Raw genomic sequence first — 14613 nt, 5'->3', positions numbered from 1 at the left:
AGGATCACGGTCTGGTATATCCATGTTTTCGGATTATTTCCCTACACCATGTCAAAGAAATATATGGGTTATATGCGTTAGAAATCCCCGTTGCTATCATGCGAACGGAGATTGTTGTCACTGCACTACCCATCTCTCAAGAGTAATACCATCTCCCCGTTCTTTGCTGTTTGACTGAATGTCTGCACTGTAAAATCGAGTTGCCGTTCATTTACATAAACTAGATAACATGGAATTGAGAAAGAAATATTTTTTATTGCCAAGAGGTGCCAGTCGATCCATGACGCATACAGCGGCTAAAATTCTTTAGTTCCTATACCTGTAGAATTGTAATCATCTGATGATTCCAACACACAAAGGAAATTAATTTACTGCCCCTTCACCCCCAGGAGAGTTTTACATGTAGAAGATACACATGACAACACCGTTACGCATTCTACAGTCTGTGTATGACCGCGCCACAAAATAATTCCCGTTGATATTATGGTAATTTTAGAGAAGACACGGAATCTCCACATCCCTGATTCGTTGTCACATCGTCTAAAGTAACCTTTAAAAGATGGTAGGGGCTGCATGCCTTAGTCAGACCTCACATTCCATGTGCAAAACATGCATGGAAAGTCGCCTGCGAACGCAGCTCCTATTGGGAATGTTTCTGTTTTTACCTCCAAACTCACGCCCGGCGGGGACATATGCGTCGGATTTACAATCCTGACAGTAGGTAAGATGTGCATCGCTACACGTTTTCTTTTATTTAGTTTTAAGGACACAACATACATAAATATGCGGTTATTACCATTCCCGCACGTCCAGCATATGCGTAGGTGTGTGCATGTATGTATGCATGTATCAGTACATTGGTATATAAAATGTACATTAATGGGATCATTTCAATAGTATTCTAAACTTGAAATTCAGAGCTGCTGTCGATTTGCGTACAGAATCTGACGCACGTAAACTGTGATAAACTATTATAACACTCCCATTCATGACATAATTGTATTAAAAAAACTGACAGGTACATTCCCCGCTGTCAGACAGTCAAAAAAGTACTTTATATTTCAACCTCTATTACATACATCAGAAATATTTACGAAAAATAATATAAATAGGTTCTATAATATAACACATGTAAAAATCACAATTGATCACAAAGGACAAAATTCATTCTTATAATTTAGTTTAGACAAAATTTTGGCTTCTTTTTGGTTGCCATGTATTTGTGTCGTTTATGCCTGAGAAAAAATATGTTTGTATATGTAATACATTTTGAAAACTAATGGGAAAATTTGTTTAATTAAGAGGAACAAAACTAAGATTTGTGTTGGCATGAATTACAGGCTGTCTTTGACATGAAAGTTGATAGAGTATTCAAAAAAAAAAAAAAAAAAAACAAACCTTTTGAATTGAGAGCTACCGACCATGGCTTAACCCGTTACGCCTCTTCATTCAGCGGTCTGTGACCATGCATATACTCGGCTACGTAAAAACCCGCTGTGGCAAAAACGATTTAATTAATTTCACATTAAAATTCAGATTAGATTTAAAAAACAACAAACGCGCTCCCATGTTGACTCAATGTTCGTTTTAAAGTTCTTTGTTTGCCTTTGTGGCTTGATTTGATTATTCTTATTTATTAATTAATCCCTTGTTTAGACTGATATATTCTTATGTTTGCACGCTGTCCTCCATAGGTGGAGTGCACCAGGTAGGCGTAATTTTTTGCCTTGCGGCTGTTTAAGTCGTGGATACTAACAAACTTGGATCTGACCTGAGGACCGAAATCCACCAAGAACTCAAAGCAAAAGCATTAATGGCAGTTCTTGCGTTCTACATCGACATATTGTTTTGCATATGTTCACCGTCAATCAGGCAGCCATTAGAGTGATCATTCAGTCATTTCATTGATCACTCAATACCAAAGTATATAATTTGACGTCTTTGACATTGCAAGAGCAAGTTGCGAAAAGCAGCACGGGACATTAAATGTCTTTACCATCACGCCTTCAATGTAAAGATAGATAAAGAAATACGGAGACTGGTATTCGTGCAGCGCATCACTTGAACCTAGGTGAAATGTGAACTTTGGGTCTCCCCTATGCACTACCTCTGGCTTGCACTTGACTGAGCAAGTGTACATTTTTACCACTCATTTAAGACCCAAATGAGCTTAGATTTGTTTGGTGAAACATCCTCCGTGATAATGCAAGCTAGCCTCCAGATGTGGAGTTGATGGACGGACAGATTGACTGGGTAAAGTTCAACAGTTGGACAATGTAGGAGCATACAGGAAAGAACGCAAGAACATGCCTGTGACTTTATTCACAGGTCAGGCGGTCCACACCAGGAGTGATTGTTTTGGTGCTTTTCATATGCTCATTATATTAAGCTTAAATGGAATTCAGGAGATTTCCTGCGGAAAGAAAAAAAGCCTTAAGAGCTAAACCACTTACGAAAAACATCCCCGTTTGGGTGAATGTCTGCGTGACCTAACAAAGCGCACTTGAGAGGAATCTCAGCTGCGAAAGATGCGCTCATCTGCATTTTTATCACGTGTGAACCGCTGAAGTAGAAGGATGCAGATGCGGGATCCAGTGATGAACAGGGCCTCTGCGCTGATCAGGGGTCGGGGTGGGGGGGGGGAATCAAACCAACAGCGACGGCGCAAACGTGCTGCGATCGCGCGCGCTCGGCGCAATCCCCCCGAGATTCCGCGATCTTTAACCGCGAGTCACATGCTCCCTCGCAGTCCTGCTGTCCGTCCTGGGGAACGGGCTGGTCCTGGTGATCTCCTACAGGAGGAGGAAGAAGATCATGGGCTCGGAGATGCTCTGCGTCAACCTGGCGCTGGTGGACTTCCTGTGCTGCATCTTCTTCTACCCGCTCTCCATCATCTCCTCCTTCAGCCATGCCTGGCTGGGCTACCACGCCACCTGCATCTACTACGGCCTGGGCTGCTTCACCTTTGGCCTGTGTGGGATGTTCACCATTGCGGCCATCAGCGTCATCCGGTACCTGAAGACCTGTTACAGTGTGGTTTATGGTGAGGAGGGGCTGGGGTGGGAACAGAGAGGGGTGAGAATTTATGAGGCAAGTTCTATTGCTTGTCTGGAGGAAGAAGTCATTAAGCAGTCCCATGGGTTCAACGTCATGTAAATTATTCCCCGAGCATTTAGGTTATTCTTTTTATAGAGAAATTTCAGCTGGCAGCTATTTCTAACTTTCTAACTTGAGGAAAATCTCAGACACCTTCAGATGTCATCTTCCAGATTCTTCATCCTATTGTTACCTTTTACTTCTTTTAAGACATTTAAATCAAAACAAAAAGAAAAATGCTCTTTAGTTTGATTGTTTCAGTCCATGAAATATATTATTCACTATCGTCACTATTATTATTGTTATTATCATGTCATTTAACAGAAATCTCTATATGAAATGTATTATAATTTCAAATGGACATTTGTTTTCCTTCCTATATTATTAGTATGAATGTGTTGATTTCAGGGCCTTGTAGTTTCATTGTGTTCATTTGTAAACCATGCAGTAGAGAAGCTTTTGTCAACAGTTTCACCTGGGTGTGTGTGTGTGTGTGTGTGTGTGTGTGTGTGTGTGTGTGTGTGTGTGTGTGTGTGTGTGTGTGTGCTCGCGTGCACACATGCACATGTGTGTGTGTGTGAGCACGTGTGTGCACATGTGAAAGCAGGCATGGCGTTGGGTAATTGGTAAATTACCGAATTGGTTAGTCACGCTCACCAGCTAACTCAAGATGGGTTGTGAGAGGGAAAAGATAAAAAGCAAGGGTGGAATCAAGGAAGTGCTTGTTTCTAAACAAAGCCCTTTTTATAGGAGAAGTATTAGCCAGATTGTTTTGGGCCTGTGTTTTCATCTACCATGAACTACCGTATATTTCAGTTCAACCAAAATTCTGTTCACCCATTCATGACACTACCTGTTTATTTAGGTACTGCAATGATGATATTGTTAATCATTGCAATTAAACATTGAATAATTTTTTTATCATACAAAGCTGTGCAAGTGTTGCTTAGTACAAAAAAAACTGCAGTAGTCTGTACAATGCCCCAAATAGATATAAGTGTTGGTTTCAGGAAAAGGTGTTATCTCCATCATGGATTCTGTAGTCTCATGCCTCCAATTAAAGCTACACTTTCCTAAAGTGCACTAAAGTCATTGTTACTAGTTTTTCCTTATTTAATTAATCACATCTTCTGATTAATGTCAATTCATTTCCACAAATTTGGGTTTGGGTTAGGGTTATGATCACAGGTCAGGGATATCACATCTCTGGGCATGACTGCTTTGGACAGGATCACCTTTTCTGATAAATCAACAGCCAGACCCTTCTCACTCAGACACACATTTCTGTAATCGAAGAGCTACAAATATATTGATCAGTCAGTTTAAATGGTCATTGAATTGAAGGTGTTATGGCATCACAGTATCCTACAAATATTGTTGTTTGCTTTTGGAATTGAGTATTTGCTTTTGGAACCATATGGTGGACTGCATAGCAGAGTTGGAAGAAGTAGTGACGAATTGGTGGACATGTGACTGTGAAGTCATGGGTTTGTGCTCGGCTGCAGTGTGAAGTAGTGGTCAGTTAACTGCACATTTAACCAGAAGGTTGACTCTCAGGAAGGGACTTTGCTGTTGTACACTTGAGCAGGGCACTCAACCAAGATTACTTCAGTAATGGCTAAGGGGTTGTGCTGTGGCAAAAAAAAAAAACTAAACTAAATAAACTAACTAGGTTCCACAGTTATTCATGGTATTTGAGTATGGTATATCTCCAAATGTGCTGAGCATTCAAGGATCAAGGATCAAGGATATCTTTGTTATCCCCGAGGGGCAATTTGTTGTATAAAACACCAAGTTACTGACGTGAACAAAACAGACATGCTTAGTTACTAAAACAATATATATTTTTTGTTTTTGTTTTTTTTTTTTGGGAAGGGGGAAACACTATTTCATACCTCACGTATTAAATCAATGGCAAAAAAGATATCTTGCCACCCCAATTTTGGATTGACAGGATTTACTGATATTCTTCATGTCATTAAGTACGTACAGTATCATTTCTTTTCATCTGGCCGCTCGTGTTTTTCTTTCCCCTCTCATTGCTGATCTCACTTTACCCTGCTGCCCCCCCCCCCCCCCCCATCTACACACACCATATCCAGGAAAAATTAGATCATCCCTTTACCCAGCTGAATATTAGCATTGCCTCATCACTGGAGCAGTCCAGGTTAAGTTCTTTGCTCAGGGTGGATAATAGCAGCGTCCCAGCTGGGAATCAAACCTGCATTATTAATGTTGCAAGGCTCACTCTCTGATCACAGCTCCGCACTGTTTTGCAGCGGTTTGGCTGGAGGGCGACAGTATCCGCTTGGTGTGCGGTGCCACCTGGGTCATCGCCGCGGTGTGGTCCTGCCTGCCCCTGTTCGGATGGGGCGAGTACGTGCCGGAGCCCTACGGGCTGTCCTGCACCATCGCCTGGAAGAAGTACCACGCCTCTGTTAAGGACGCCGTGTATGTCATCTGCTCCTTCGCCTGCTTCACCTTCATCCCCGTCCTCCTCATCATCCTGTCCCAGTGCCAGATCCTCTTCAAGGTGTACAAGTTCTCCTACGTGCTGTCCACCAGGGGCATCCGTACCAACCTGCGTACCGCCGAGAGACGGCTGTCTGTGGTGAGTATGCCTGTGCAGACTCTTTTTCCTGGTGGATGCCACAGACATCTATCTCCTGCTTAGTTATTATACTGTTATGATGGGCTGTCAACCCAGTGTAGGTAAAGATGATGTATGTATGATGTACGTATAATGGGTATGAACCTGGGATTATGATCCGAAGACTGCAGTTACACTTCCCAGGTGGAGATGTTGAATTCATGCAGTGAATATCTAGCTGTGCAAATGAAGAGACTATCACACCTCATGAATCCTTTAATGGATGTGGCTACCACATGCTGTACAATTACTGTCTTTCGTTATCAAATCAAAACGTATTGGCTGTCCTCCGCAAAGAGGAGTGATTTGTTCAGATCTTTCAGCCACTGATAATATATTTCAGCATTCAAGAGGACTTATTTTCCCATGCAAACTGAAAATTCTGTATGTAAAAACATATGCTATGAATGTGGTGGTCGTAGAGCTATGATTGTGACCAGACAGTTGCAAGTTCAAAACCCATGTGGCAGCACAGCTGTTTCTACTTTTTAGCAAGATTGTTCATCTGCAGTAATCTGAATAGTGATTCACCTGTGGAAAAGTCACCATAGCAATTTAAGGGTAAATTTAATATAAAGCTTAATGAAGCAACAATAATGGGATGGGTACTATCAATGGCAGAAGTGGGTATCCTGTGAATCAACAACATGTTGTATGAAGTGTAACTTACAAATGGCCTTTTGGTTTGTCCGTGTACTTTTCACTGAGTTGCCGAATGCACAAAGAAATATAAGTGATTTTCTGACACAGATGAAATTAGCCCATTTAACACAGCTCATTGTGTATATTTTGACACATGTATATGAACTTTTCATTTCCGGGACATTCATGGTACGTATATACATGTTCCAGACCAGATTGCAAAGGTCACAAATTTTAAATATTTTTACATATTGTAAAAGTAACTGAATGAAATTATATATTTTTGCTGAGAGAATTTTTGAAATAATTACTAATTAATTAATTAATAACATCTATATCTAGATCCTGTGGTACATAACCCACCATATCAACTTGGGGTGCTCCCTGGTATGCTAGTCAAATGCCAAGTTGTTTACACCTGGTTGGATGATCCACAGATTAACTGGCTGAATAAAGTCTTTCCCTTCACTTAAAACCCTGGGTAGCATAGTGGTAAGGTGCAGCGCTTGTAACCAAAAGGTTGCTGGTTTAATTCCCCACTGGGGCTGCTGTACCCTGGGGCAAGGTACTTAAGCCTGAATTGCTTCTGTATATGCGCAGCGGCATAAATGGATAACGTAAAATTTGCAACCTATGTAAATTGCTCTGGGTAAGAGGGTTTGCAAAATGGCAATAATGTAATGGGTTTGTTCCATTAGGCTCTATGAATCTAAGGGTGGTATGTGGTTCTGTGTCATGTGCTGACTTTTGGATCCTCCTTTTAGATGTTCTTCTGCATCAGCCTGGGGTTTATCATTGCATGGGCCCCATACACTGTGGTCTCCTTCATGTCCATCTTCAACAAGGGCAGCTACCAGATGGCCCCAGAGGGCTTCGTTTTCCCGGCGCTGTTCGCCAAAAGCTCCCACATCTACAACCCCTTCATCTACTTCTACTTCAACAAGGCCTTCCGCCAGGACCTGCGGGTTCTGCTGCGGTCTGTATGCCTCACTGGCACGCGGAACCGGGTCGGGGTCCGGTCGGTGATGGGGAACCAGGTGCCACACGTCATTCAGATCCAGTTGCAGGAGCAGAGCCGCTTCTGGAGGAACAACTACCAGTCCCAGGGGAACAGCAACTACGTGGGCAGTAACCACTCGCACAGGAGAGCGGTCTACCCATGCTGGGTCTCTACAGTCAGGGTGACCCCTTCCAGCACTAACCACATGCCTGCCAGGGACTTTTTACCCCTGTCGTCTTGAGTCGGCACCGTGTCCCCCACGTCATGGGAGCTCTGATGCTGAAAACCCACCTGAAGCGCTGCGAATCGCAGGAGAAGTAGCCATGCTGCTTAGTTTTCATTGGCTAAGGTGCAGGAGGCTGTGTTAGAACGACTGACAGTATTAAGTGTGGCCATTTGGGGTTTCATGGCTGAACTCATAGTATTGTGAAAGTGTAACAGAGGAGCTGTTTTTTCTTGGTCACTCTGGCTTATTGATTAATGACCGCTGCTTAATGAAACCATGATGCAAAAAAGATTGGAGTACATTTGGTGACAAAGACCTTTGGTTGGTTACACACAGTAGACAGTGCATGGAGCTCTGATTGAGTCCAGTAAGAAAACATTTTCGGCCAGGTAGGCTTGCAAGTTGTGACTGAAAAGGTGAGGGAATGGGCAAACCTACAGAAAGGAGAGCTACATGTAGAAACGTCCCATGTGTGGTTAAGCATATAACATTGCTAAAATTGTTGTTCAAGCATCTCTTTTCTGTATGAAAAGTAACTTTCTGTTACAGTGCATTCATTTCTTGCCTTGTGGGAGCTATAAGTGTTTTGAAAATGCTTGTAATTGAGCCTGAATTATTTTATCTTTTGATGATTACTTTTCATTTACTGAAAATAATCTGTTTTATTAGACATACTGACCCACCAGTTTGAGACCGCTAGCATATTGTGAAATGCATAAAAGGAGTTTTGCATAAATGTGAATCGGGGTTGAAATGTTTTAAATGGGAACATCACTACTAGATTGAGTGTTACATGTAAAGTAATAAACAAATCATGTTTGAACCCAAACCAGTGGTGTCTGTATCATTGCAGCTCATACTACAGTTTCTGCCTTCAGTAGACAAAGAATCACACTGACTGGCACAATCGGGTCAAAGAACTCTTGAAAGAACAAGTGTCACTTGTCATGTTCTGCATGGAAAACAATGATTTTCTGAAGGAGTAAAGCTGGCATTTGAGCAGGTTCGTGGAAACTGCAGCCTGAGGTCTCCACAGATGTTAAAGGTGGCCCCCGAAGAGCAACGTGAGAACATTAAAAAGTTGCAGTGCAGTTTTGCATTTGTGGACCGAAATAAAAGGTTGCTCCTATCGTTGTGTTATATGACAATCATTGGTGCCAACCGATACAACATGATACGCAAAGGTAGCTTTATGCACTGAATGTGTTTTTGCAGGTTTTGTCTAACAATTAGTTATAATAATTTTACAATACATGGATATAAACTATTTATAATCATAATATTATGCTGTGTATTATAATTTAATATACTGTACATATATGTGTATGCAGAATATATTCAATAATTACAAGCTACTTAAATGTATACTGTGTCATGTTTTATTAATTCTGTTACAAATCAGTGAGCAGTATCTCAGATTTGTTCCAAGTAGAAAAGCAAAGAGAATAGGTTTTCTTCACAGTCATGTTCAGTTGCTTTTTCAGGTTACCTGAATCAGCAGGTGGAATCTATGGTAATTTTGCACTCAAAAAACTAAAAAGGGAGCTCTGCATGAGAGAGGTCTGAGGTGCAGGGCTGAAAGAGAAAGAGAGACTTTGCCGTTTAAAAAGCTTTTTACTTAACACCTGAGAGAAACTCTTAAAAAGCTTTTTACTTAACACCCGAGAGAAACTCTTAAAAAGCTTTTTATTGACGCCTGTTAAAAGGGAGAAAAGAGAAATAAAAAACAATAAAACTACAGAAAACAAGGAACAAAGAAGTCTACATTTTCAAAAATCAGAAAATTACACAACTCGTTACAGATCCACTGGTTCCAAGTTACAAACAAAGATTTGGGAGGAATATTTTCAGGGAATCTCTTTGCAATTTACCAAACCGTGACAAACTAGTCCTGTCCATAGCTATAAAAATCCCACTCACCACTTTCTTTCCACATCAGCTGTTCACAGTATCCCTCCTCTACCCCATCTCCCCTTTTCTTTTCCCTGTTTATGATGTCTGAATGGGGGATCAGGAAAATTTGCCTGTGGCCAGGTGCAACCCCTTCCCTAAGACTCAACTGCTTTCAATTTTCCAGCATTGTCAGAGATTTAACCCAGACAATTGTACATTTGTTTTTTTTTTTTCTTTTCTGAACATTTTTAAATGGAGGTCTTTCTGACCCTGATGTGGTTTTATCCTGATTGCTGGATCGTGGTGTTGCAGCTGTAGCACTTGCCGTCCTCCAAAGACCTGTGAAAGAAACTCCGTACTTTTAGGGGAAAGTGCATTCCTGTAGCTGTCCACAGAGGACATCAACACTTGATGTGAGTGTACCCCAATCTCTCTGGGGAGTCCAGTGCTTTACTTTAGGGATCATATAATGGAGTTTAGTGACACCAGCTTTTATAAACACAGACGAAACACTGCATGATGATGCAACATTCTTTAACCCCTCGGAGGCTTTTGACGCATTGGCCTCCATCCGCCCCCCCCACACACACACACCCACATTTACACTTTTAACTAATCCCCAAGTAATAGGAACTGACCTATAAAATAGAGGCCAGCTAAACCAGTGAACAGCACTTTTGTGCAGTAAAATCAGATGGTGGTTCAGTCCAAACCCGCTGTCTGTTGTGGGGCACAGGTAAACCAGGGGGCAGAGTCTGAGGGATATATATAACGGTTTTTTGCAAGTGATTGAAGTCTACAGGCAGCCAAGCTGAGAGCACAAAATGAATTCACTCTGATGATGAATGCAACTCACAAAATGCAAGCATGATTCTGATTTCTGATAAATCTTTCATATTACTATTATTTTCCTCAAGTCAACAGTTACCCTTACTGTTAAATCTCCATTACACAACAGCTTTACTTCATCTGATGGTGAAATCCATAGAATTGTGTCTCTCTTTGATAAAGTCTGCCTTTGTTCTTTAGGTACTAGCAACATTAATATCAAGCAATTGTGTCATGTATTCTGGACATATTTGCAAAAATAATTTTACAAAGATCATATCCATTGCATTTTGTAATTTCGAAAACACCTTTATCCAGATCACCTCGCAATTTTTTTTTCTATTTGCAATTCTTAGTTAGCTACCAATTCTAAATGTTCATAAATTGGGATCGAAAAAACTGATTGAAAGCAACGAGCTCAAAGAGTGTATTACACTGAGTGGGATGTGTTTTGTAATACTCAGCCTATGTCTGTGTTCTTTGCATTGTGCCAAAGCATCAGGAGACAAAGACATCAAATAGCTTTATGCAACTATGAAAATCTAAATTATGAATTAAGCCTATCAGGCCGGACCGAGATCACTTTGTTTGGTTGTGCTCAGACTCCTATTAAAGCCCATTGAAGGAACACTTGCAATGGGCACAATGGCTATAATTCCTCTTATTCAGTTTCGGCAGTTATTATAAATGCATTCTGTTATTTGCACGAGCCACCACAAAGTGTTTATTTCCGAGAAATGGCTTCTTGAGGTAAATTGCGGTGCCTCTAATCAGAGTGCTTTGATGATGAAAGATTGTTTTGGTGTTTCTCATTTTGCAATGCTTTTATGTTCTTTATGTGCTGTTACAATCATGTGACTGTTACATCAGGCACGCACTAATAAAGAAATACATAATGACCTCTGAGAGTGTGCTCTCCTATTGGTCCTTCTGTTGGAGTGGCAATTTGAGCAACCTATGATTTGGGCCCTAAGAGTTATGACACATTACTAGAGGTAATAGAGGTAAACCCCATCTGGTGCTTTATAGCAGGGATTATACAAGGATTTGTGAAATACTTATTAACTTAAATTAAAGACGAAATATAATTAAAATATTATACATTAAAATTAAAATGACAATAAAAGACTAACATTTAACACAACTGAAATGAATAATACAGAGGTAAAAAGTACAGCATTTATGTAATAAAATTGTTCATTTATGTAATAAAAAAAAATCAGTAAAGGCCACAGAATGCAGAGCAATCCCTGCCCACCTCTTCTTCTCCCAGACTGTGGTGCCCCTCATAACAGCTAGCTGATATAACAGATAATTATCTGACACATTTAAAATGAGAAAGCTTATTTTGACTTTCATGTTTGTGATTATGAAACTTTTCTTTTATAAAACTATGCAGAAATGAGTTCAAAGCAGAGTATGCCTGTATTACATAAGATTGCGCGCTTTCATCATGTCTTTGCTGCATCTTGAGTTGCCATGCCTAGTGTGTGTGCCCTTGTTTTGTGTCTCAAGAATCGCCAGTAAGAGAAACTTCATTTTCTTCGAATCAAACCTCTTGTGTCTCAAGTTCTCTCTGCATTTGGGTTGAGAGACTAGTAACAACAATGTGAAAAGTAGCAACTTTGGTGCAGCTTTTCATGTTTGAGTGGTCCCAAAATACGATATTGCACATTGCGTCTTGCATTATATAATTGTACTAGCAACTTGTGTCCTCTATACTGGGCAATTAAACTCATTAGTGACTATACAGACAGCTTCTGAACCACAGACATCTATATTATGCAAATAAACACTGAGTTTCTTTAAAGCTTGTTTAGCATATAAATATTTTTGTTCTGCCTGTGAAAAAAGAGACTATGTAAACCATGCTTGTGTCTCCATTCACTGCAGACTGAATATCCATGGTTGCATTCCTGCTTCTCAGATCTTTTTACGCTTTTAAAAACATGTGCCTTTCTTGAAATGGCCTTCTCAAACTTCCTGTTAAATACCAAAATCTGCAAACAGCGAATCTGTAGATTTGATCAAAATCAAATAAAATAAGTTTTTTTTTTTTAATTTTATTTATTATAACATTTATTGTTTTATATCTTATTATGAAAGTTATTTTTTTACAGATTCTGCATTTACTATGTCACAAATGTTACCAGCTTGCACTGTGTGTGTAATACAGGCAGTGAACATGGGGAGATGCCCATTGTTGAAAATAAAGCTCTACAAAAGCAGCCATTTGGCTAAATAATTGGGTGGAGCTGATAACACACTGATAACATGTCTTTCCTGAAAGTATATAATGATGATTACTTGATATTAAATAAATTGCAATACCACTTATAACAGTAATTGAAACCAATCAATGATTTCAACTGAGTAATTCAGCTCTGAATTGGACCAAAGGCTGGACTCCATGGACAACACTGGCCTTTACAGAGGCAGAACAAAACAAGAAGTTCATGGCTGCAAATTTATGCCGTCAATCTTTCCACTGGTGGAAGACCGCAACAAAGTTACTTGTGTTGCAGGCCCAACGCATACAGTATTATTGTTTTCATGCTGTGTTAATCAAAGCCTAGCAGTGCTGGATAACAGCTGGTTATGTAATTTCAGGATGCTTCAGGCATTCATCCATTCATCTTTTACAATCTCTCTCAAACTCCCTTTAGCTCTGGTGGTGAGTTTTGCTATTGAAGAATAGGATAACTAACTAGCAGTACACAAATATTTGTGTACAGTGGTTTTTATATACTATATTAGGCATGTAAATGGATATTTACTGAAATAATGGCACAAATAGAGCAATTCTAAAAAGACATAGTGTATTTAAAATGAGTGTATGCCAATATAGTATGTCTCTCTGAATGTATAACAATCAGTCATGTATGTATCATTTCAATTTTCCAGAGGGTTTTTATGCTGACCATCACCTAATAAAAATGATCATGCTTTTCACATGGAAAAACAATCAGTTTCATTTTGTATTCTTGAGCACCCATTTTGACCAACGTAAAACCAATTCCTCAATCTCTTGCATATCTGAGTCCTCCTAAACCTGTGTGCAATATTTATGTGAATTTGGGAAAATGTCCAGACAATGAAAGATCAAAGAATAAGCTTTGAAGATGGGAAGAAGTCTGCTATTTCAATCACCCTTTGAATTTATATGAAATCATTATGCTTCATTTCCACATTTGCAAGTGATAAAGTGTAGAGGATATGCACACAATAAAGCGCGGATTAATGCACAGACTGGCCTAGGCTGCAGCCTAGGGGCCCCACGTGTGCAAGGGCCCCGGATTTACCGGACTGTTTTTAACCCTTTCTCATGTAATTTATTTTTATGCTATGTAGCGCATGTTATGTTAAATGATTCGTTATGTTTTCATTAGCATTATTAAGCTTCTCATAGTTTACAGTTCGCATTTGCTATATTTTTAATGTTGAATCGCTGTTTAAATTGGGTAGGATTTTTCCAATCTAGTGTTCTAATCGCACCGGTGTGACCGTACGCGCGAAAGGGTTAATTATTTAAATTTACTTCAGAGAAAAAAAAAACCTTGACCGCTGTTGGCACAGCAGTTCGATTTGTGTCTCTGTAAAGATGTTGTGATTTTGCCTCAGTAAAACAGGGTGTTCTGTATTGCTGTAGATGTTGTACCTGTTGGTTTAGAAAGCTAAAAGCTGTTACCAGCTTGCAGATGCACTGTGAATTTTTTTTCAGCATTGTAGCATTGCTGTTTATAGTAAAGGCTGTCTCAATGTGTATGTGTATGCCAGTGCATATGTAATGTTATAATGTAATATTTCTAGCACGCTTTTACACATGGCACAAATTACTTTTTTCTGGTAAAGCATGATGAGTAAGGCGGGGCCCCACACAAAGAGTAGCCTAGGGGCTACTGCAAGACACAATAGTTTCTTTTTTTTTCTTTCCACCACATGCTTTACATATTTTTTTTCATTTGCAGTTTGGCTTTGCATTTCTGATAGCCGATCTTTAACCAGCAGTTTCTTTCACAGCAGTAATCACATCTATGGCTGTACCGCTTTAGAGAATTTCTGCACAGCCGTGTAGATTATTTCTGCTCCCAGAATGTTAATTACTAAAAGAGCAATTGTGCCACTGCCTATGATTTTGGAAACTGCATGAAAATATGGATGTTTATAGAAGGAAAAAGGCATGCAGCCTAAATACTGCTAGCTATGTTTGTCTCCCTCCTGCTTCACAAATATGTGTGAATAGCTTCCACTTGCTTCCTCAGGACATGACAGGAGTGC

General features: G+C 39.9%; 1 protein-coding gene across 1 annotated transcript; it reads left to right on the top strand.

Annotated features, from left to right (window-relative positions):
• The first annotated feature begins 609 nt into the window (after nt 1-609).
• Nucleotides 610-7629, top strand: opn8c (opsin 8, group member c). Its single transcript, XM_036550231.1, has 4 exons — nt 610-721; nt 2750-3043; nt 5376-5707; nt 7153-7629. Exons 1-4 carry the CDS (start codon nt 610-612, stop codon nt 7627-7629), a joined length of 1215 nt encoding a protein of 404 aa, XP_036406124.1.
• Nucleotides 7630-14613: the final 6984 nt, after the last annotated feature.

The sequence above is a fragment of the Megalops cyprinoides genome, chromosome 17 (assembly GCF_013368585.1).
Source record: "Megalops cyprinoides isolate fMegCyp1 chromosome 17, fMegCyp1.pri, whole genome shotgun sequence".
Lineage (NCBI taxonomy): Eukaryota > Metazoa > Chordata > Actinopteri > Elopiformes > Megalopidae > Megalops > Megalops cyprinoides.
The sequence above is the reverse complement of the archived record's forward strand: the minus strand, read 5'-3'. Positions and strand labels throughout refer to the sequence as shown.